The sequence below is a fragment of the Rutidosis leptorrhynchoides genome, chromosome 6, assembly GCF_046630445.1.
Source record: "Rutidosis leptorrhynchoides isolate AG116_Rl617_1_P2 chromosome 6, CSIRO_AGI_Rlap_v1, whole genome shotgun sequence".
In the NCBI taxonomy this organism is placed as follows: domain Eukaryota; kingdom Viridiplantae; phylum Streptophyta; class Magnoliopsida; order Asterales; family Asteraceae; genus Rutidosis; species Rutidosis leptorrhynchoides.
The window spans coordinates 147,250,773-147,277,566 of NC_092338.1; the positions used below are offsets into that span (position 1 = coordinate 147,250,773).

The 26,794-nt window shown below is 33.4% G+C and overlaps 1 protein-coding gene across 1 annotated transcript; it reads right to left on the reverse strand.

The window, feature by feature from the left end:
- Positions 1 to 20,415: 20,415 nt before the first annotated feature.
- Positions 20,416 to 22,521, reverse strand: LOC139855817 (beta-carotene isomerase D27, chloroplastic). The gene is made up of 8 exons (XM_071845059.1): positions 22,373 to 22,521; positions 22,178 to 22,258; positions 21,988 to 22,089; positions 21,275 to 21,374; positions 21,047 to 21,138; positions 20,873 to 20,953; positions 20,715 to 20,783; positions 20,416 to 20,547 (listed from the first exon to the last, which is right to left on the reverse strand). Exons 1-8 carry the CDS (start codon positions 22,472 to 22,474, stop codon positions 20,416 to 20,418), a joined length of 759 nt encoding a protein of 252 aa, XP_071701160.1. The 5' UTR covers positions 22,475 to 22,521.
- Positions 22,522 to 26,794: the final 4,273 nt, after the last annotated feature.

Below are 26,794 nucleotides of genomic sequence, written 5' to 3' on the forward strand. Positions count from 1 at the left end.
CACTCACAAGGGAAACATATATGTTGTTGCAACCAATTTCTTAAATCTGATAGAACTCGAAATTTTTTTTGTTGTTGCAACCAAGGTTGCAAAATTTGCTATTCGGGGATTAATCGGTCGGGACTTTTGAAGGATTAATCGGAGATTAATCGAATTGTACTGTATACATTTAAATATTAAATTTTAATATTTAGATGTGTAATTATAGGAAAAAACCATAAATATAAAGATAATTCTTAACATAATTGTCTAAAATTGTTCATTTTGCTTCAAAACTATAAAATCCTAGTTTAAATTAATGTTAAAATGTTAAATATTTTTGACTTTGACCGACTTTGATTACCAAATTCGATTTGGATCCATCAATTGACCTTGACCGTTTAATTAAACGGATTTTTAGAAATCGGAACGGATTACTCTTAAAAATGATTAATCAAGGATTAATCGGCGAGTAATCGGGTTTTTTACAACACTGGTTGCAACTACACGCAATATGAAACATATATGTATTTTATAGTCCCGTTTTGCCAACGAAACATACTAACATACTAGAAATACGTCATTTTTTAACAACTATAACTTATTGAAAATAGAATACGGGCTCAAATTAACCACACTTAAGCTATCGGGTCGACATGTCCCCTTAAATGCAACCACAAATATTGCTTGAAAATGTAGATCAAGCGTCATAAAAGTAAAATAAGTGACTTATTTAAGATGGATTTTGAGTAGTCGTGCAACGCACGGGCTCAAAACCTAGTAAATTATAAATATCATGTACAAATTGATACAAACTCTAATAAGTGTATTTAACATTATCTATAGATCTATATGATACAGAGTAGTAACAAGTGAGCAAGACCTTAACTTACATTACATTTAACTTACATTACATTGATACTAGTAAAAATAAAATTAAAATATATACAACATGACATGACAAAAAAATAATCAAACTCGTGCCTTCACCCTCTTCGAACATGAAACTCCATAAAAAGTAATCTTTCTAACTACATATGACTGCAATGAGCCTGTGAGCATATGTTAGATGTGAAGAGAAATGAATAAAGTAGTTCATGAAAAAAATAAGCTAAGTGAACTATCAAACCACCAGAATCTATCAAACTGCGACCAAATACTACCGAAAAAACTAAAACCAACCTAGAAAGCAAAACATCATCACCTGCTAACACCGCAAGCTACAAACTAAACATAAACGATTAAATCACCCAAAACAACTGTTGGTGCATAATTAGTCCCCGAGTTCATTATGATCAAGTTAAAGTGCTTTATTGTTTAACTATCTCTGCTGGTATGCAACCGCACGGTTGCAGGAATGCAACCGTACGGTTAGACATGCAACCGCAGGGTTGCAAGATGCAACCGCACAGTTGCACGTGCTGTGAGTATATATTGGGTATTAAGGGTTCATTGTTAGGGTTACGAATCCTAACCTATCCTACACGTACAATTCGATACCCTGGTGTTCTAGCATTCATATTAGTCGATCTTTAACATATCAAAGTCAATTTTGTCATTAAGATCAAAGGTTTACATTGGATTTTGAGTATAAAACCCAATAAAAAGATTTTCCGCACTCGTTATTGAATCTAAGATCGTTTAATTCTGTTTACACGATCCTACAAGTGGTATCAGAGCTTGTGTGATTGATTAAACGCTCGGTTTTTGTCAAAATCGTTTAGAAATTGTGTTTTTAGTGTTTTTGTCAAAAACCCACTTAAAATCATAATTTTTTGCGTGTTGATTCGTGTTTTTGTTAAGTAAAAGTGTTAATCTGGTCAATAACTATATTTTGGACGTAAAACAATCAGTGATTTTGTTCCAGATTGAGTGCTAGATCGACCAAAACTTTAAACCCTAGTTTATGTGCAGTTTTCTGCTCAGATTCGACCAAGCATACAACCGCACGGTTACACTCTGTAACTGCACGGATACATCAACCGAATACCACAACCGCACAGATACTCATCGTATCCGTGTAATCTTCATTTGTTTAAACCACAACCATATAACTTTACAACCGCACGGGTATACTCTGCATCCATCCGGTTATACCTTACATCTGTATTGCTTTATCCGGTTACACTTTGCAACCGTGTAACTTACATCCGTGTCAAATTTTGCATCCGTGTAGTACAACCGTATAAACTTCTATAATCGTATAGTGCAACTGTATGATTACAATGTCAGACGTGTTTGAATCTTCTGAAATGCAATCAGCTCTTGTAGGTGCTTCGTCGTCAGGTCTACATCACTTATTGAAGACAGAAAATGAGATTGGTAGTTCTTATCGAGTACCTAGGCTTGAATCTTTGGATGATTTTACAGAATGGAAACCTAGGTTTTTTATTTCGTTAAACGGAATTGACTCTAAGTTGTATAACTTCTTGAAGGTAGAATATGTTTTTTCGACTAAGGATCATGGGGAAAAAAAGACACCCATGGAACTGTCTGCAGGTGAGCGTGAAGATTATAATCTTGAGTGCAAAGCATACAGCCATCTTACTCAAGCATTGTCTAAGGAAATATTCCATCAGTTTGAAATGCATTTAACAACTTATGCTTTATGGAATGCTCTAAAAAGTGAAAATGAGGGGACAGCTGAGTATAGAAAAACAAAAGGTTAGGTTCTGAAGAAAGAGTGGTTAGGTATAAACCTGTAAAGACTATAAGGTTTGCACTGGTTCGTAAAATGCCACAGAATTTTGGTGATCGTTTCCGATGGTGGTATTATGATGGAAGAACAGAAGAAGCGGTGATTGTGTTGGATAATCCTAATGGTAGTTTGGATCAGATCAGGATTATTGATCCAAAGTGGATTCGAAATTTGTGCAAGAATAATATCAAGGTGTTAAGGAAACACCCAATCTTTCATGAGTTGCCGAATACTGATTAGGAAATTCAGTTTAATCGTGATGTTCGTACTTGTTATGCTTATGATATCCATGCTTAATGTCTATCTTGTGTTTCTATTTTCATGAACTGTGAACTTGAATTTGAATGTTTCATTTTCAAATTTATTTCGATTTGGTTGTAATTACTTGATTTTAACGTCTTAATATTCATATTATTGAATGTGTTTGACTGTGTGATTAATTGTTTTGCAGGGAAAGTACAGTTTGTGGTTTTAGATAATGAATTGGGTCCTAGGGGGAGTTTGTTGGTGCATAATTAGTCCCCGAGTTCATTATGATCAAGTTAAAGTGCTTTATTGTTTAACTATCCCTGCTGGTATGCAACCGCACGATTGCAGGAATGCAACCGTACGGTTAGACAGGCAACCGCACAGTTGCAAGATGTAACTTCACGGTTGCACATGCTGTGAGTATATATTGGGTATTAAGGGTTCATTGTTGGGGTTACGAATCCTAACCTATCCTACACATACAATTCGATACCCTGGTGTTCTAGCATTCATATTAGTAGATCTTTAACATATCTAAGTCGATTTTGTCATTAAGATCAAAGGTTTACATTGGATTTTGAGTATAAAACCCAATAACGAGATTTTCTGCACTCGTTATTGAATCTAAGATCGTTTAATTTTGTTTACACGATCCTACAACAATGTTCCATCTACCAAACCCTATACCACAACAACAAATAAAAACAATGCATTGAGCTTCTCCAGGGTGGGGCCCTTCCGGGAGTTGACTATCAAAGGTGGCGTTATCGAGACCTACACACCAAAATAAATCGCAAGAGGAGTGAAACGATGATGACAGTAATGGAATAAAATGTAAGGGGAAGCACGCTTCAGAATTTTGAAAGAGCATCGATACAATTTAACAAAACAAATGGGCTAAGAGACGATGATGAAGATTTGTTTTCCGGAGAAAAATGTAGTTGAACGGGTATGTTTTTCACCGATCATACAATAACTAATTAGTTATGCACCAGCACCAGCACCACCACCATGGCATACCACTGTTACTTATTTTTACGAAAAAATGAACTATGTAAAACAAATGAACCTTTCATCAAATAGGTATTATCAAAACATGAATTTGGGTCAAAATTGCTTTAGTTAGCTTATATTCTTCATCAAACCTTAAGGCTCTCTTATTTACTTCTTCTGTATATTGTATTTTGTATCGTGAAAAGATGAAGACTGTACTTGGGAAAGGAATAGGCCTTCTAGTTGGGACCATTAAATTTGGAGTGGCTGTAAGCTTGTGAGTTATGTGACTATTACGTTATCATTTTACCTTATTCAAATTTTTGTTTTAGTTTTAAACATTATGTTCTATATTGTTGATACATATTTCTGGTTAGCGGCTACAAGTATCAGTACAAGTCTAGAACTGCTTAGCGTGATGGGGTGAGTTATCAATTGATGTTTACTCTCTGGACGGATCCCTGCAGACCCGGATCACGGCCAGGATGTCTTGGGGTAGCTTAATAAATCTTGTGGGACCAAATTGTGAGTTGGTCCGTCTAGTGCTCTGCGGCTAAATGTTAATGTTCTAAAGAGAGATAAAGTATTGTGTGAGAGAGAAAGTGTGTTCTCTATCACAAGTTACTAGATGGTGTAAAGTGGTGACCCAAGAGGTCTATATATAGGCACAAGTTCTCCATCATTATGTACGGAGATACGTATCATGTTATGATTGATTGATTTATGTGAATAATGTGTAACTGACTTGGTACATTACACTCACGTGGAATATGTATTGTTCACGTGTTTACTTTAGGGCTTAAGCATATAATGTTACCTTCAGGACTTACGTAAAACGCTAGGCGGCCTGATATGTTATTTATTATGTTCTTCTTGACGAAAAATGTTGAACAAATATATTATAAAAAACTGCTTTTAATGTTGTTTTTATGTTTTTGGAGCATTTCTTCCTTCTAGAAATGGTCTTTTTATGCGTACAAAACATAGGGCGCACCATTATATATATAGTTTTAATTTGTAACTTTATTTAAATACAATCGAGACTTATGTTCGAATTATTTCCAAGACTTTCTTGGTGATACATTAATACATAATATAATAACCCTCACTTTTCGACTTCTAAATTTACTGAATTAACCCTAGGGTTATCTGCCTGACTATATGTATTAAGGGTTGTTATATACAATTAAATATTGACCGAATAGTAATTTTTAGTCAACAACGTACGCTTAAATAAATAATATATTATTAATTTATATAATTTGACATAATTTAACTTAGTATATAAACTTTGTATCACTTTTATTATTTAGTTAATATATTATATATTTAACTATATAATAAATCCAATTATATATAAATGTAATAATATTTACAAACTTACTAAAACTATAGTTTAATAATTAAAATCATAAATATTATTAAAAATACAAAATACCGAATTATTTATTATTTTTATTCAAAATTTGTATTTATTAATTAAATAAAAATAAAAAATAAAAATATTGACAAATATTCTTGGAAAAGTACTAAATCAATTTGTTTATTTAAAAAATATATATATATATAAATCCTTAAAATAAATGAATTTTAAAAAAAAAATTACTTTTTAATTAAAAATTATAATGGAAAACTACTTTTATTATTTTATTTTTTGCATTATCCCATGACCTAACATTTAATACTTTTGAATTTTAAAATCTCATTAAAAATTAAAATATTTCTTTTTCTTTTAATTATTTTATTCTTTTTACCTAATTTTTTCAAGTATAAATACTCCTCATTTCTCATTCAAACTTACACCAAAATTTCTCTCATTCTCTCTTTGAAGAATTACTACCAGTAAGTATTCTTTTCTTACTTTTTACTTTTTACTTTTTACTATTTACTTCGGTTTATTTTTTTTACCGAAACATGTAAATAATGTTATAAATTATATACAATTAAAATTAAAATAAATAACATGTTATAATTAGTAATATATGTTACTAAAAATTATAAAAGTATTTTTATGAATTAATATATAGGAATTATAATTAAAATCGAATTAATGAATATATATGTATATACGCACCTAACGTGAAGGTTATAATTAAAGATAGCGTACAAAGACTACAAACATCACCGCTACTTGTGGCCTAGGGTGATCCTTATTACCATTATGGGACGCTTGTGGATCTCGAATGCCAAGACTTAGATTCTGGTCAAGAGATCCTGGGCCGCTCGGTAACAATAGATCATTCGAGTGACTTGCATGTTAGCGACGAAGTTTGGGCGAGATTGTACAACATCTTTGTTAAGAATTATAACCCGAACATTCTTAAACTAGAAGGTTACTATAAGTGGAAGCTTTCCATAAATAGTAGGTTTCCAAAAATAGAAACTTTTGAGAAATAGGAACTTTTCTCGAAAACCGTCACTGTCAATATAGTTGCTATATTAATAAACATACTTTATGTCAAGTTAGACATTAACTAATCAAACGTTATACCTCTAGGTTGATATCTAGATCACTTACTTGCTTTACTTTCCTTCTTGCGTGGAATACTTCAACTGCTATTTAAGGTGAATTTCATAGCCCCGCTTTTACATTTTTATATTTTTACATTGGGGTGAGACACATGCTTTATTTTAAATGTTTTGACATTCTAGACACAAGTACAAACTTATTATGCGACCAACATGAGTATTTTATTATGTTCATTTGAAACATACAAATCCCTACTTTGTAATATCATTAATTGCTAGATGAATTAAAGTGGCAAACAGAATTATTATAGATAGCGCTATTGGGAGTAACGTCCCGCACCGTTGACCTCAGGTCAATTGGTGGTATAATAATGATCTCGATAATTACATATGTATTGTTACGGGGTAAAATCGTTTAGTTTTGATATTATACGCTCATGGCATACTTTTGATATACATGATATATCGACTTTATTTAAATCTTGTGGTCTAACAAACTTACTCAAAATTAAACCTATGTTATTCACTCAACCTCGTGTTGAGTTTTTAAGCATGTTTGCCACCGGTAATTAGAAGCTGTTGATGTGCTGCTTTGATGATGATTGCTTGCTATGCTTGGAGTCTTCATGCATTACTTATCATTCCATTTAAAAACATTTAATGCTTTGTTCATTCAATAAAATGTAATGACTATTTATCTTCCACTGCAAAAACTCAATAAAAGTTATATAAAACGTCTCATATAGAGTCGTTCTCGTTATTCAATTGCTTGATTTGATATAATTAGTCACAAATACCCCCGACCCTATTTGGGGGTGTGACAGATTGGTATCAGAGCAGTTTGTTATAGAGAACCAGGATTGCATTTTATGTGTGCCTTATGTGTTAGCTAGGGTACCTTAGCAATCTTTAGGACTATAGCCTTTCCTGCCTTAGTTTTAATTGCCTATTCCTTATTATCTGGCTATCTGTTATCCATACTTTTACTTCTTGCCCTACGTCTTCTTTAGAATGCTAACCTTATTGTGTTTCGAAGAAACATGGTTCACGGTGAATCAAGCAACGCAATTCCAAACATCACCTTGACATCTCCCCAATTCCAACTACTACTGGCTGCGGCACAAAGCAATGGCAACAACAGCGCACTGCGAAATCTTCTGACTATTTATTCATATCATAATTTCATGAACTACCAGCTCCCTACATACAAGGGTATTGAAAGACCTGAGTTTGGGAACATGGAAATGGTAGATGCTGATCTCATAAACTACACCAACCGATTCCAAGAATTTGCTTTCATGAATCCTCACATGACTACTCCCGAGTATCTAGGGATCCAACACTACATCAATGGGTTACCTGATGGACTTCGAAGGGGCATCGCCATATTAAACCCAAGGACCATAACCCAAGGACCATACAAGAAGCCATTTCTATGGCAAACCAGCTAATTAACAAACTTGGGAGGAAAGGAGATTCTAAAAGAAATTGGGAAGAGATAGAGCAAAAAGACTCTAAGGGTGAACCTGACAAACACTGTAAAGGAACCATTCCTTGTTGCCAAAGGTGTGAGAAACATCACTTTGGGTGATGTAACGCTGTGTGCTCCAAATGTACGAAGGTGGGTCACATAGCTAAAAATTGTAGAGTTACGATTCCCTCAACTCAAACTTCTGCAACCAAAGCTAATGCAACCATTCCTACTTGCAATATATGTGGAGGAGTAGGCCACCACAAGCAATAATACCCGAATGGGAAAAAGGATCAACACAAACCCTCCATTTTAAAGAAGGACTGATAATCCTCAGGATTTTCGTTTCGTCCATTATGTCTATTTCATTTATGTAAAGGTATTGCCTACCGTACTTCTCATTTCCTTTGTGTAATAAGGATGATTTATCCATTCGTTGTTAATAACAAGTTAAGTGGTTATATATCTTGACTTATCTTACCATAGCCATATGTGTGTGATTATGTGATTATTATTACAAATTATATTTATTGCACCATAACTCTTCAACTAATACTGTAATTATATATTGAAGAACAATGGCTGGAGGACGACAACCAAATGAAAACACCAACACTCCAAACGTTACTCTCACAAATGAACAATTTCAACAACTCCTTACTGCCGCTCAAGGCAGCAACAATAATCAAAACAACAACGGAAACCGAAACTCTCCGAACTCATGCTCACATAAAGAATTTATGAGTTGTAAGCCACAAAGCTATAAAGGAACCGAAGGACCAATTGAACTAAACCGTTGGTTCAAAAATATGGAATCTGTGTTTCGTCTGTGTAACTGCGGTGAAGCTGACAAGGTCAAGTATGCTACTGAAACTCTATCTGGTGGAGCTTTAACTTGGTGGACTGCATATGCTGGTAGAGTTGGATGGACTTCTACTTTAGCCATACCATGGGAAACATTAAAAACCATGCTGGCTGGCAAGTATTGTCCCAGGAATCAAGTCCAAAAATTTGAAGTCGAATTCTGGGAGTTAAGAATGAAAAATCTTGAAGTTGAGGAATACAACAATCGATTTCTGAAGCTAGCTGCTTTATGCCCTAGTATGGTTACTCCTGAGCAAGAAGATTGAAAAGTATATCATCGGTCTTCCTCCTCAGATTCAGGGGAATGTTATAGCTGCTGGTAAAGAAACCATTGAGGCTACGATGTTGATGACTAAAAATCTGGTTATGGCTGCTAGAAGAAATGCCAAGGAAAAACAAAACGAAGTGAAGACTACTAATAACAAAAGAAAGTTTGAGCCTACTCAAGGTTCAGGTTAGAATTCAAATAAGAAAGTTGGCGATACTACAACAGGTGGTTATGCTGGTAAACTTCCCTACTGCTCCAGATGTGAAAAACATCACAATGGGAAGTGTAATATTCAATGTGGAAACTGTAAGAAGATGGGTCACCTGAGCAAAAATTGTAGACTTCCTGCTGTTACAACATATACTCCTGCAACTAAAGACAAGCCCTTTGTTCCTACTTACTATTCTTGTGGTGAAATAGGACATACAAAACCCAATTGTCCTAAGAAGGAGGATATCACTAAGAATGCAGATGCTGGTGTGATGACCCGAAAAATTTCGACTAATTTAAACCAATTCTCTATACGATTTATTATTTTGGCACGTTAAACAAAGTCTGTTAGATTGAGTCTCAAAATTTTAGAACTGTTTCATATATACAATTACCTTTGACTACTCTCAACGATTCATGAACAATTATATGTATGTATATATATATATATATATATATATGTACAAGTAAAAACGACTTTCCTACAGTAAAACCCTAGTTGCTACAGTAAAAATTACTTTGCTACAGTAAAACACTATTTGCTACAGTAAAACACTATTTGCTACAGTGAAACCGTATTTTGCTACAGTACTACAGTGAAAACGACTTTGCTACAGTGATTTGCTACATTAACACTATTTGCTACAGTAAACACTATTTGCTACAGTAAACACTATTTGCTACAGTAAACACTATTTGCTACAGTAAACACTATTTGATGTCGACGAGCTAGCAAACAAAAACGGAAAAGGCGGCCATGCGATCGCATGGCAAAAACACTGAAAACTCATGCGATCGCATGAGCTACAGTAAATCGAAAAGTAATATAAATACGCAGTTTGTTCGATGAAGTTTTTCACATTTATCTCTTAATATTTATATTTATATTATAATTATAATTTTAAATTTAAGTTTAATAATAATAAGGTATATACGAGGGTGTTTTTAATTCGGGTTTCAAACCGCTTTAAGCTAAGGAAATATTAGGTATTATTCGGGGTATTGTTCTTGAATCCAAGGCCAACCATACAGTCATCTACCATCATTACGTCTACGCAATTTGCCTACAATATTGAATCGCAATATTGAACTGTGAGTTTATAGTCTCCCTTTTTAAATACTTTAAATATTTTTGGGCTGAGAATACATGCAATTTATTTTAAACGCGATAAGACACAAGTACATACTAAATTCTACACTGAGTTAAACCGAAAATCCCTTAGCTTTGGTAACTAGTAGCTGCCAGTACATAGGATATGGACTGGTGGGCGCGAATAATTGTATATGGATCCATAGGGCTTGACATCCCCGTCCGAGCTAGAGCGCTAGCCTTTTAACGGACGTATGTTATTTGAGTTTAAGACACGTTGGTTTGCGTGTATTAAAACGAATGGGGTAATTATCACTATAGCGTTAAGTTTAGTTACCAGGGTGCTCTGTTACGTAGAATCTATTGATAAACTTTTGATGAAATCTTGTGGTCTATCTTTATATATGTTTATGACTCGAGCAATTAAACCTATAACTCACCAACATTCGTGTTGACTTTTTAGCATGTTTTATTCTCAGGTCCTTAGAATGCTTCCGCTGTGATGTGCTTGTTGCCTGCATGGAGTCTCTCATGCTTTGTACAAAGTTTATTGCATTCAAAATAAAACTGCGTTGTGTAATAAATAATTGGACTGTGATGTCAACCTGTAAATTAAAGACTTATGTATTTCGGGGTTTTGCTTATACCTAAACACTTGCCCACATGTTTATAACTTTCTATGTTTAGAAAGTCACTTATTTTAATGAATGCAATATTTTATCAAAACGTATCATATAGAGGTCAAAACCTCACTGTGGAATCAATGATTAACGTGCCGCGTCAATAGCGATTTTGACGGGTCGTTACAGCTGGCAAGGCTAAAGGCCGAGCATTCGTCATGACTGCTGAAGAAGCTAGGGACGACGAGGACGTCATCACTGGTACGTTTCTTGTCAACAACTGCTATGCTTCTGTTTTATTCGATACTGGTGCTGATAGAAGTTATGTGTCTACTGAATTTTGTGCCTTATTTGACGAGGAACCCCAAACCTTAGACACTAAGTGTCTTGTAGAAATGGCCAATGGTAAATTTGTAAAAGTTGACCGGATCTACAAGAAATGTAATCTGACTCTAGCCAATAAAACCTTCAAGGTTGACTTATTGCCTGTTGAGCTAGAAAGCTTTGATGTAGTCTTAGGGATGGATTGGTTATCCCCGATGAAAGTGGGTATCCAGTGTTTTGATAAGATAATTAATATTCCTCTCGAAACTGGTGAAATTCTTGTTATCCAAGGAGATAAGAGTGATTCCAAACTTAATCTTATCTCATGCATCAAAACCCGAAAGTACCTTATGAAAGGATGTCAAGCCATTTTGGCTCACATAAAGGAAGTCAAGCTAGATGAACGGCGTACTGAAGACGTTCCTGTTGTTAAAGACTTTCCTGAAGTATTTCCTGATGAACTCCCTGGTCTTCCACCACAAAGACAAGTTGAGTTTCAAATCGATTTGATTCCCGGTGCTGCACCTATTGCAAAGGCACCATACCGGCTAGCTCCATCAGAAATGAAAGAGCTATCTATGCAACTACAAGAGTTTCTGGAGAAAGGACTCATTCGTCCTAGCTCATCACCGTGGGGAGCACCTATATTGTTCGTCAAAAAGAAAGATGGTTCAATGAGGATGTGTATCAACTATCGCGAACTAAACAAGTTGACCGTCAAGAATCGTTATCCTCTCCCTAGAATCGATGACTTGTTTGATCAGTTACAAGGATCAAGCATCTATTCCAAGATCGACCTGAGATCTGGATATCATCAAATTAAAGTTAAGGAATTCGATATTTCCAAAACTTCCTTCCGGACTCGTTACAGACATTACGAATTTTTGATAATGCCCTTTGGGTTAACTAATGCTCATGCTGTGTTCATGGATCTCATGAACCATGTATGCAAGCCTTCTCTCGATAAGTTTGTGATTGTTTTCATCGACGATATTCTCATCTACTCTAAGAGTGAGAAAGAACATGAACAACACCTCCGACAAATTCTGGAGTTATTAAAGAAGGAACAGTTGTATGCTAAGTTCTCCAAGTGTGAGTTTTAGTTGAAGACTGTTTAGTTTTTGGGGCATGTAGTTGACATTAATGGAATACATGTCGACCCCGTGAAGATCTCGGCTATTCAGAACTGGAAAACACCTAAGAACGTGAAACACATTCGTCAGTTCCTAGGACTTGCCGGTTACTATCGGAGATTTATCAAAGATTTCTCCATTCTTGCCAAACCACTCACCAAGTTGACTCATAAGGATAAGAAGTTTGAGTGGTCTATTGAACAGGAATATGTGTTTCAGACCCTGAAAGAAAAGTTGACTACCGCTCCAATCTTATCACTACCCGACAGAACTGAAGACTTCGTAGTCTATTGTGATGCTTCAAACTAAGGTTTTGGGTGTGTGTTAATGCAACGCCAGAAAGTCATTGCATATGCATCCAGACAATTAAAGAAGCATGAGAAGAACTATACTACCCACGACTTGGAACTAGGAGCTGTAGTATTCGCATTAAAGATATGGCGACACTATCTTTATGGAATAAAATTCACCATATTCACCGATCATAAGAGTCTCCAGCACATCGTTGATCAAAAGCAACTGAACATGAGACAAAGACGTTGGGTCGAATTACTAAATGACTACAACTGTGAACTCAAGTACCATCCTGGTAAGGCAAATGTTGTTGCTGATGCACTCAGTCGAAAGGATCAAGTCAAGCCTATCCAAGTGCGAGCTTTGAATATGATCATTCAAACAAATCTGACAGCTAAAATTCGAGAAGCACAACTAGAAGCTATAAAGCAATAAAATATCAAACATGAAGGACCTTCAGGATTTGAAAACCAATTACAAATCAAGAAGAACGGAACACGGTACTACAACAACTGTATCTGGGTTCCTCAATTCGGAAATCTGCGAAAGCTAGTCTTGGATGAAGCACATAAGACTAGATATTCTATTCACCCAGGCTCCAGTAAGATGTATCACGATGTGAAAGAATTTTATTGGTGGCCTAATCTGAAATCTGATATTGCTGAATATGTGAGCAAGTGTCTTACTTGTTTAAAAGTTAAGGCCGAGCATCAAAAACCTTCTGGTTTACTGCAACAACCGGATATTCCACAGTGGAAGTGGGAATGTATCGCTATGGACTTTATTACTAAATTGCCCAAGACTTCTAGTGGCAATGATACTATATGGGTCATAGTAGATTGTCTTACTAAATCTGCTCATTTTTTACCGATCAAGGAGACCGACAAGATGGAGAGTGAAATGTCCCGTTCTTATTGATTAAAAATGTTCCATATTAATTGATTTCGTTGCGAGGTTTTGACCTCTATATGAGACGTTTTTCAAAGACTGCATTCATTTTTAAAACAATCCATAACCTTTATTTCATAAATAAAGGTTTAAAAAGCTTTACGTAGATTATCAAATAATGATAATCTAAAATATCCTGTTTACACACGACCATTACATAATGGTTTACAATACAAATATGTTACATCGAAATCAGTTTCTTGAATGCAGTTTTTACACAATATCATACAAACATGGACTCCAAATCTTGTCCTTATTTTAGTATGCAACACCGGAAGCTCTTAGTATTCACCTTAGAATAAACATGCTTTAAACGTCAACAAAAATGTTGGTGAGTTATAGGTTTAACCTATATATATCAAATCGTAACAATAGACCACAAGATTTCATATTTCAATACACATCCCATACATAGAGATAAAAATCATTCATATGGTGAACACCTGGTAACCGACATTAACAAGATGCATATATAAGAATATCCCCATCATTCCGGGACACCCTTCGGATATGATATAAATTTCGAAGTACTAAAGCATCCGGTACTTTGGATGGGGCTTGTTGGGCCCAATAGATCTATCTTTAGGATTCGCGTCAATTAGGGTGTCTGTTCCCTAATTCTTAGATTACCAGACTTAATAAAAAGGGGCATATTCAATTTCGATAATTCAACCATAGAATGTAGTTTCACGTACTTGTGTCTATTTTGTAAATCATTTATAAAACCTGCATGTATTCTCATCCCAAAAATATTAGATTTTAAAAGTGGGACTATAACTCACTTTCACAGATTTTTACTTCGTCGGGAAGTAAGACTTGGCCACTAGTTGATTCACAAACCTATAACAATATATACATATATATCAAAGTATGTTCAAAATATATTTACAAAATTTTAATACATTTTGATGTTTTAAGTTTATTAAGTCAGCTGTCCTCGTTAGTAACCTACAACTAGTTGTCCACAGTTAGATGTATAGAAATAAATCGATAAATATTATCTTGAATCAATCCACGACCCAGTGTATACGTATCTCAGTATTGATCACAACTCAAACTATATATATATTTTGAAATCAACCTCAACCCTGTATAGCTAACTCCAACATTCACATATAGAGTGTCTATGGTTGTTCCGCAATATATATATAGATGGGTCAACATGATAGGTCGAAACATTGTATACGTGTCTATGGTATCTCAAGATTACATAATATACAATATAAGTTGATTAGGTTATGGTTGGAATAGATTTATTACTAACTTTCACCTAGGTAAAATGAGTAGTTTTTATCAATCTTGTTTTACTCGCCATTTCTTCGTTTCTAATCCGTTTTGAGTGATTCCAGTGGCCACGGTTTCGTATTGAACTTAAATTTATGAATCTAAACAGAAAAAGTATAAGTTTATAGTCGGAAATACAAGTTACAAGTCATTTTTGAAAGAGGTAGTCATTTCCGTCGAAAGAACGACATCTTGATGACCATTTTGAAACACATACTTTCACTTTGAGTTTAATCATGATTTTTGGATATAGTTTCATGTTCATAAGAAAAATCAGTTTTCCAGAAGTATAGCTTTTAAATCAAAGTTCTTCTTAGCTTTTAATTATCCCAACCAAAACAGCCCCCGGTTTTACTACGACGGCGTATATCCAGTTTTATGGTGTTTATCGTGTTTCCGGGTTTTAAATCATTAAGTTAGCATATCATATAGATATAGAAAATGTGTTTAGTTGATTTTAAAAGTCTAGTTAGAAGGATTAACTTTATTTGCGACAAGTTTAGAATTAACTAAACTATGTTCTAGTGATTACAAGTTTATAACGTTGAATAAGACAGCTTTTTATGTATGGATCGAATGATGTTATGAACATCATTACTACCTCAAGTTCCTTGGATAAACCTACTGGAAATGATAAAAATGGATCTAGCTTCAAAGGATCCTTGGATGGCTTGAAAGTTCTTGAAGCAGAATCATGACACGAAAACAATTTCAAGTAAGATTTCCACTTGAAATAAGATTGTTATAGTTATAGAAATTGAATTAAAGTTTGAATATGATTATTACCTTGTATTAGAAAGATAACCTAATGTAAGTAACAAAGGTTTCTTGATCTTGGATGATTACTTGGAATGGATTTAGAAAACTTGGAAGTAAACTTGCAATCTTGGAAGTATTTTTGATTTTATGAAACTAGAACTTTTGGAATTTATGAAGAACACTTAGAACTTGAAGATAGAACTTGAGAGAGATCAATTAGATGAAGAAAATTGAAGAATGAAAGTGTTTGTAGGTGTTTTTGGTCGTTGGTGTATGGATTAGATATAAAGGATATGTAATTTTGTTTTCATATAAATAAGTCATGAATGATTACTCATATTTTTGTAATTTTATGAGATATTTCATGCTAGTTGCCAAATGATGGTTCCCACATGTGTTAGGTGACTCACATGGGCTGCTAAGAGCCGATCATTGGAGTGTATATACCAATAGTACATACATCTAAAAGCTGTGTATTGTACGAGTACAAATACGGGTGCATACGAGTAGAATTGTTGATGAAACTGAACGAGGATGTAATTGTAAGCATTTTTGTTAAGTAGAAGTATTTTAATAAGTGTCTTGAAGTCTTTCAAAAGTGTATGAATACATATTAAAACACTACATGTATATACATTTTAACTGAGTCGTTAAGTCATCGTTAGTCGTTACATGTAAGTGTTGTTTTGAAACCTTTAGGTTAACGATCTTGTTAAATGTTGTTAACCCAATATTTATAATATCAAAAGAGATTTTAAATTATTATATTATCATGATATTATGATGTACGAATATCTCTTAATATGATATATATACATTAAATGTCGTTACAACGATAATCGTTACATATATGTCTCGTTTCAAAATCATTAAGTTAGTAGTCTTGTTTTTACATATGTAGTTCATTGTTAATATACTTAATGATATGTTTACTTATCATAATATCATGTTAACTATATATATAACCATATATATGTCATCATATAGTTTTTACAAGTTTTAACGTTCGTGAATCACCGGTCAACTTGGGTGGTCAATTGTCTATATGAAACCTATTTCAATTAATCAAGTCTTAACAAGTTTGATTGCTTAACATGTTGGAAACACTTAATCATGTAAAATAACAATTTCATTTAATATATATATAAACATGGAAAAGTTCGGGTCACTACAGAGAGATTGTCACAACTGTATATCAAAAAAATTGTCTCTCGTCATGGTGTTCCTATATCAATCATATCCGATCACGACAGTAGATTCACTTCCAGATTCTGGAAATCCTTACAAACTGCTCTTGGAACTCAACTCGATATGAGTACTGCTTATCATCCGCAAACCGATGGTCAAAGTGAACGAACCATTCAAACGTTGGAAGATATGCTTCGCGCTTGTGTTATCGACTTCGGCAAAGGCTGGGATAGACATTTGCCTTTGGTTGAATTCTCTTACAATAATAGTTACCACTCAAGTATTATGGCTGCACCTTTTGAGGCCTTATACAGACGAAAATGTAGATCCCCACTGTGCTGGGATGAATTAGAGGACAGACAGTTAACCGGTCCTGAAATCATACACGAGACAACCGAAAAGATAGTTCAGATTAAGAAACGAATAGAAACTGCCCGCAGCCGACAGAAGAGCTATGCTAATAAAGGTCGGAAAGATTTGGAATTCTAAGTTGGTGACAAAGTCATGTTGAAAGTATCCCCTTGGAAAGGCGTCGTTCATTTTGGTAAACGAAGCAAACTAAGTCCGCGTTTTGTTGGACTCTTCAAGATTACTGAAAGAATCGGACCCGTGGCTTATCGATTAGAATTATCTGCTGAACTTAGCAGCGTACACGACGTATTTCATGTCTCGAATCTTAAAAAGTGCCTCGCTGATGACACTCTCGTTATTCCTTTGGATGACATTCACATTGATGATAAAATGCACTTCATAGAGGAACCCGTAGAAGTCATGGACCGATCTGCTAAACGCTTGAAACAAAGCACCATACCTATTGTTAAGATCCGTTGGAATTCACGACGTGGCCCCGAGTATACCTGGGAACGTGAAGACCAAATGAAACAGAAATATCCCCATCTCTTCTCAACTGTTGATACATCCGAGAAGTCTACCTAAAACTTCGGGACGAAGTTTTTATTAACGGGGAGGTACTATAACAACCCTCACTTTTCGACTTCTAAATTTACTGAATTAACCCTAGGGTTATCTGCCTGACTATATGTATTAAGGGTTGTTATATACAATTAAATATTGACCGAATAGTAATTTTTAGTCAACAACGTACGCTTAAATAAATAATATATTATTAATTTATATAATTTGACATAATTTAACTAAGTATATAAACTTTGTATCACTTTTATTATTTAGTTAATGTATTATATATTTAACTATATAATAAATCCAATTATATATAAATGTAATAATATTTACAAACTTACTAAAACTATAGTTTAATAATTAAAATCATAATTATTATTAAAAATACAAAATACTGAATTATTTATTATTTTTATGCAAAATTCGTATTTATTAATTAAATAAATAAAAAAATATTGACAAATATTCTTGGAAAAGTACTAAATCAATTTGTTTATTTAAAAAATATATATATAAAAAAAAATCCTTAAAATAAATGAATTTAAAAAAATAATAATAAATAAATTACTTTTTAATTAAAAATTATAATGGAAAATTACTTTTATTATTTTATTTTTTGCATTATCCCATGACCTAACATTTAATACTTTTGAATTTTAAAATTCCATTAAAAATTAAAATATTTCTTTTTCTTTTAATTATTTTATTTTTTTTTACCTAATTTTTTCAAGTATAAATACCCCTCATTTCTCATTCAAACTCACACCAAAATTTCTCTCATTCCCTCTTTGAAGAATTACTACTAGTAAGTATTCTTTACTTACTTTTTACTTTTTACTTTTTACTTTTTACTATTTACTTCGTTTTATTATTTTTTTTACCGAAACATGTAAATAATGTTATAAATTATATGCAATTAAAATAAAAATAAATAACATGTTATAATTAGTAATATATGTTACTAAAAATTATAAAAGTATTTTTATGAATTAATATATAGGAATTATAATTAAAATCGAATTAATGAATATATATGTATATACGCACCTAACGCGAAGGTTATAATTAAAGATAGCATACAAAGACTACAAACATCACCGCTACTTGTGGCCTAGGGTGATCCTTGTTACCATTATGGGACGCTTGTGGATCTTGAATGCCAAGACTTAGATTCTGGTCAAGAGATCCTGGGCCGCTCGGTAACAATAGATCATTCGAGTGACTTGCATGTTAGCGACGAAGTTTGGGCGAGATTGTACAACATCTTTGTTAAGAATTATAACCCGAACATTCTTAAACTAGAAGGTTACTATAAGTGGAAGCTTTCCATAAATAGTAGGTTTCCAAAAATAGAAACTTTTGAAAAATAGGAACTTTTCTCGAAAACCGTCACTGTCAATATAGTTGCTATATTAATAAACATACTTTATGTCAAGTTAGACATTAACTAATCAAACGTTATACCTCTATGTTGATATCCAGATCACTTACTTGCTTTACTTTCCTTCTTGCGTGGAATACTTCAACTGCTATTTAAGGTGAATTTCATAGCCCCGCTTTTACATTTTTATATTTTTACATTGGGGTGAGACACATGCTTTATTTTAAATGCTTTGACATGCTAGACACAAGTACAAACTTATTATGCGACCAACATGAGTATTTTATTATGTTCATTTGAAACATACAAATCCCTGCTTTGTAATATCATTAATTGCTAGATGAATTAAAGTGGCAAACGGAATTATTATAGATAGCACTATTGGGAGTAGCATCCCGCACTGTTGACCTCAGGTCAATTGGTGGTATAATAATGATCTCGACAATTACATATGTATTGTTACGGGGTAAAATCGTTTAGTTTTGATATTATACGCTCATGGCATACTTTTGATATACATGATATATCGACTTTATTTAAATCTTGTGGTCTAACAAACTTACTCAAAATTAAACCTATGTTATTCACTCAACCTCGTGTTGACTTTTTAAGCATGTTTGTCTCAGGTAATTAGAAGCTGTTGATGTACTGCTTTGATGATGATTGCTTGCTATGCTTGGAGTCTTCATGCATTACTTATCATTCCATTTAAAAACATTTAATGCTTTGTTCATTCAATAAAATGTAATGACTATTTATCTTCCGCTGCAAAAACTCAATAAAAGTTATATAAAACGTCTCATATAGATTCGTTCTCGTTATACAATTGCTTGATTTGATATAATTAGTCGCAAATACCCCCGGCCCTATTTGAGGGTGTGACACATAATGACTTGGTAGTTAGTTTAATAAGATGGATGGATTACATACCCTAATTGTCCCTACAAATCAGAAAGGCTATTGTAACAAGAACAAAAATTTATTGGGTAAGATTAGCACTAGTTCAGGCTGAAAAGGACTCGAGGGTTCATGTTGAGAGCTGCTGCATATATGGACCATCAGAACTCTGCTCGACAACCAATTGCATTCTGTTTTTCTTTCTTATCTTTTCAAAGTTCTGCAATATTATTTACTTTTAATTGTTACCAGAGTACATAATATCACGAGCAATATTCTTAATCTTATCTCTGTACTCTGTATTTGGAATATCTAATATTAGCTTATACATTACCATTTGATTAAGAGCAAGCTTTGTATTACAAGAAGCAGTTGTTATGCCTTTGGGCACTTCATTTCAAGCGTGCTGGTAGCTACTGTTCTGCGTCGGGATGCATTTGGACAGATCTCTAAACAAAGTTCATTCAAAGTGCTATCATCTTCTGGTGGAGTAACTCCAAATTTAAACTGCACATCAAATTCTTAGAATTAGGGTATAATGACAGTCAATATCACAACTAACAACTTATGTAATTAGCAAACTATGTTCAATATTCAGTTTACATCTCCAATTCTCTTTAAATGGAGCAAATTTAAATCGAAATTACCGACTAAACCAGTCCAGTATCATTTACCTGACAGCTATAGTCATTAAAGTTTGGCTCCATAAGTAGAGGAACCCCCATGTGATCCATAAAGAACGCCTACAAATCGAATCTAATCACAATCAACACTTAAATAATACCAATTCTACTATGCAGTGCTACTGAATCAGTAGAGATTTCACGCTGACCTGAGTAGGAAGTTTACATGTATTCATACATATCCCCACACATTTACTCTCTTCTAGATACTTGCATCGTTCAACAAACACCTACATCACCAAGGCCCAAATGGCCAAATGGGTCAATCAAGATGACATGTAATAACCATAGATACACACGGAAAGTAAAAATTACAAAATTACCCCACTCGGCAATGATGACCCATCGGGAAGATCAACTTCGTTGACTTTGCAAGTACCCATGAGCCACTGACAAGACAATGCTGTCACCCTTGCTTCCAGAAAACAAAAATTCTCAAACTTAGCACTCGGGAATTTGTTATATGAACAACTGAATATAACAAACATGTAACAAGTACATTTTAGTTAATACGAGTATGACGGTAAAGATGGGGGGAAAAAAAAACTCACCTACCATAACAGATGCTAATTTCCCTTGACCAATGGGCGAAATGAGGATTTTGTAAAGCTCTAACAGTAACGGAGGAAATAATGATCTTAATATACGAACCTGAAAATGAACCACACCGTAACTTATTTTCCTCCCTTTTTGTTTTACCAGAACTATGAAAAAAAGCTGATGAGAAACCATCCCATGATAGCCCAGTGGTTGGGACTCTGATTCTAACAAGATATCTCACATTTAAACCTCACATGTATGGAAAATGGGTTGAAAACGGTCACATATAACCCATTTAGACAGCACACATCTAAGTTAATAACCAAGTTGAACCACACATATCCAAATAAAAAATACTCCCTTGAACAAGAAAACCTTATTTGTTGCCGTCTAAAGAAATTTTCTAATGACAACTTGTCATTAAAGAATTATTACATGCAAGTTTTATTTTTACATTTTAATAACCACCATCCCATGATAATAACTACCCTCAAGTATCCAATTATTTATGCACAAAAACATCTGTTAAGGAAACCTTTAGGCCCCTTTTGGCTCACAGAATCTAATGCGGAATTGAAATTGAATTTAGAGACATACTCATGTCTAAATTCAATTTCAATTCCGCCGAAATTCTATTGGATTCCGTGAGCCAAACGGCCCGTTAGGGTTGACATTAGAAAATTCCTATTCAAAATTGGAATCAGAATAAGTAGATAAAACGTACTGCTGCTTCCTTAGTTTCGGAGTTGGTTCTAGCCAGCATAAGTCGATTCGCAACGTCTATGAGTCCATCGTAACCTGGCTTCTTTGAATCCCATCCAACTTCCTGTTTCCAAATATCCAATATTCACATATATTATTTATTTTTAGTAAAATACAGCCTATTATTGATATGACTTATGATCTATATTAACCTGAACCATTTTATTGCGAAACAGATTGAGGAAGACATGGTCCAACAAGCCGGGTTTGTACTCAATTGTTGTTTTTTGTATCTGTAAATGTTAGAAAGAAGAGACAATAGTTGGTTAAATTCGTAAATGTTGATTTAATAAATAATTTTTAAAAAAAAAAATATTAATTTGAATAAGAGGTTAAGAAAAACAGACCGTTTCTTGTGACTGAGCAGATAGACGGAAGATGCGATGAGAAGTTGCTGTTGGTTTTTTAGAGGAGGAATAAGGAAAGGTTAGAGGAAGAAGCGTGGACATATTTAGTCAAGAAGATGGATGGATATTTGTTGCTGTGTGTAAAGCTTATTTTTGAAGTACATATTTAGGATGATTTCAAAAAATATTTCAAAACAAATTAAGAGGATATCAGACATCAGACAACTATATCTCATAGACAAAAGTTATGAATAGTAACTAAGAGTGTTTTTGACTTTTTAACTTTTTTTTTTATTTTAACTAAATTTCATTCCATCAAAAAAGCTCCCCATACTGTTTTCAAAAATTCAAATCGACCCCCCAAACAAGAGGTAAAGTGTCAAATAGCTATTTTCATAAAAAAATCTTAAATAAACTCCACTCAAATATTTAACTGGTCATATCTTCTCGCTCGCAACGAGTTAAATTTTTCCGACACCATCGTTAAACTCGAAATAATTTTAGGAACACAATGTCACTAACTATACGCAAAACGGACGCTTTTTAAAAAAACGCTAAATATTTGGGGTACTTTTCATACACGTTGATTTTGCGTTAAATTTTTAAAAGTCGACAATTCCATAGCGAAACGCGGAGATGCACATATATTGTTAATTTAAAATAACATTTAAATCTTTCACGGGTTATACCTTTTAGTTCGACTCGAGTTGCACTTCAACGACATCATCGTTAGCCACGAAATAATTTTACAAACTAAACGCAATAAAATACATTGAATACTGAACCCCCGTCGCGAAGCGAGGGTTCGAAAACTAGTTAGAAGTATATTGTGACTCATAAAATATGGAAGTTGATATTATTAGTGACTCTATTTTGATAGATTCACCAAAATATTCTAAATTATAGTTGGTTATACAAATTTCTTTGTATACATTGAAGAATATTATTAGAAAATAGTAACAAATGTTGATGGATCTATATAAGTGAATGGTGGAAGCATCACACATTCTAAATTTAGTGACGTCTTATACAATTTGAATGTTACTTGTAAAAAAAAGTTTCAAATTAGTGGTGTCACAAGATACCACTAACACTAACGACGATTATAAGGGCTACCATTGATAAAATCCTTATTTTAAAAACAACTAAACAACTAACTTCTTTTTCTGAAACTTATCTTTATAACTTCTGGAAATTTTATCATCTAAACAAATGTTATTGGTTAGCATACGAAAAAAAGTTAAGAGCTCCATTGTCAAACACTTAACACACTTGATGGTGGAATATTTGGTCCTCTTCCATTTCGAGCATCGAAGAAGTTTTCACACTCGATCAAAATCTCGCAAATAATTTGATAGACAAAATCATATGGCAAGCTTTAAAATGGATTTGCGGATACGTGATATGGAAATATCAGAACATGAAAGTCTTTCGTAAAAAGGAATTGACACCCGCAATGATCCTATCCGACATTCAAGTTCAAAACAACCAGGAGCGGAACTTGAAACATTTTGTCGAGGGGGTGAAACTATCTTGTCCCATATGCGTCTTTAAAACTTGATATATATAATGGGACTTTATATTATTATTTTTATTTTTATTTTTTTTGAACATATAAAAAGAACATGAAACGTATTTTTCTTTTACTAAATTGCACTTATCTATTTATTACACTAAAAAGGTGATATTAGTTTATTTTATTATAACTATACAATAACATGGCATTACTAGTTTAGTATACTACATAAATAAAAATAAAATAAATGACACACATCAATAAGAAAGACTTAATAATAATTAATTTTAATTACAACATTATAATATGGACTAAATATCAGATAAGATAGCTCCACTAATTGATTGGGTCTAAGGCATGTACATACAACATTTTTAAGTGAGAAATTGAATTGATGGAAATACTCAAAAATAAAAATGTTTAACGCTATTCCTTTAAAATCACAAAATTGTAAAAAAAAATAAAAAAAAAAATAATAAAATAAAATGTCCTCTCACCAAGCATCAAATCATGCTTGATTCCCAAAAAACACATATCAAAGTATCAAACTTTCTCTGTAATTTCTTCATGTTCTTGATCCATTTCTTTATCTTCTTTATCAAATCAAAACAAACCTAAAATATCCAAAATGAACTCAAATTAAATCCAAAACCAAAATCACAAACCCATATCAAATCAAAAGTTAATTAACAATATGTTAACATCGATGCGCTGCCAATTTAATTTTTTCCGATTAAACATTTTAGATGCTTGTCTGTTTCAAATTGATATCAACAAACTGGATTCGTACTTATAATAAACAAACTTGATTAACTCCGAATTGACTATACAAACTGGATGTGTGTTTATAAACTGTTATAGTCAACAAACTGATGCGTGCTTATAGTAAAAAACCCGGAGTTAATCGGCTTAGCATATTAAACATTTTATAAAATGGGGTCCCTCGTGGAGAAAGTTAAATTGGTGACTATTGCCAACAAAGCGATTAAACATTTTAAACAAACCGATTTGGTTGATGACTATAAATAAACTAGTTAACTCCGGCGAACGTCCAGATCTGTTGACAATAAAGGCAACTCTCTCGTTTAGAGTTCCGATGTAAGTCTCAACAATGATTTTTTTTCACCTTAATTTAAAATTCTCTTTCCAAACCTTGACCCACCACCGTTGAACACCTACAACCACCATCTTCCCACCCTTTACACCTTTTTCGATTAATTTCTCATCTTTAATTCTTTCATCCATTCACTGCAACAACTCCTTTTCTTTCCCACACTTTTATTTCACTTTCACTACTTCCATTTTCTTAATTTCACCCTTTATTTTCTTTCCTAAACCTATAATGTCCAACTCTCCTGATTTTATTCCCAATTCTGATTGCTAATGTGAAGCTACCCGTCCTAATTCATAAGGACGAATACAATAACATATGATTACATCGCGGGGTATTTGACCTCTATATGATACATTTTACAAACATTGCATTCGTTTTTAAAAGACAAACTTCCATTACATCGAAAGTTGACAGACACGCATATCCTTTCATAATATATCCAAACTATGAATGACTTAATATTAATCTTGATGAACTCAACGACTCGAATGCAACGTCTTTTGAAATATGTCATGAATGACTCCAAGTAATATCTCTAAAATGAGTAAATGCACAGCGGAAGATTTCTTTCAAACCTGAGAATAAACATGCTTTCAAGTGTCAACCAAAAGGTTGGTGAGTTCATTAGTTTATCATAAACAATCATTTCCATTATTTTAATAGACCACAAGATTTTTATTTCCATTTCTCATAAACATCATCTCATATCAGGCATTTCGCAAACTGCATAGAGATAAAAATCATTCATATGGTGAAAAGTTCATCGAAACCATTCGATATCTAAATAAAAAGCTCTTAATTTTTCGCTAGCTTTCTAACGACAGGCATATCTTATACCTTATCTCAACCGCATATATAACTAGTTCATAATCTATCGTCAACTATTTAAAGATAATATTAAATATACAACCATGCATAATCTTATATACTCGAGCACTAGTCAGGGATACACTATTAATATATAAAAATTAAGTTATGAGTGCTCACGTATCAATATTGAGATTCAATATTGCAGGAAAAGTACGTACGCGCAACGGAGATGATGAACACTAGGTTGACCTCACGAACAACACCCATGAACCACACCCATAACCTTCATAATTATAACCCATAATTTCCTTAGCTCTATCCCGCTCCTAAAATCCGTTTTTGAAATAATTCGCTCATGACTTCGTCGTAGTATTTTATGTATAATACTAATAATAATAATATTGGTAATAATAATAATAATAATAATAATAATAATAATAATAATAATAATAATAATAATAATAATAATAATAATAATAATAATACTACTACCTTTAAGAAAAGTGTGTCGATGGTGAGCACACAAACAAAACAGAAAGTGAGCAACTTCATTCAATCATCATCATCGTACATCATCATCATCATCATATCATCATGAACATCATCATCACGATCACCCTTATAACCCTAACATCATCATCATAATTCGGTCCTCATCATCACCCCACGATCATCAACTTCACTATTTATCGTCTTCTTCATCCGACATCATCTTCGGTATTATTCATCTACACGATATTGTATCACCATGACCATTTTCTTTTCCTCATTATCACTATCATAGTCTTCGGTTTCCATTATCATGTCACCAACGTTTGTTACTGTGTATCACAGAATGGAAGAGAGCTGCAACAGCGGTTTTTCAAACTAAATAGAAATGTAAAAAGGAGAGAGAGAGAGAGAGAGAGAAAGAGAGAGAGATCTACACGATATTGTATCACCATGACCATTTTCTTTTCCTCATTATCACTATCATAGTCTT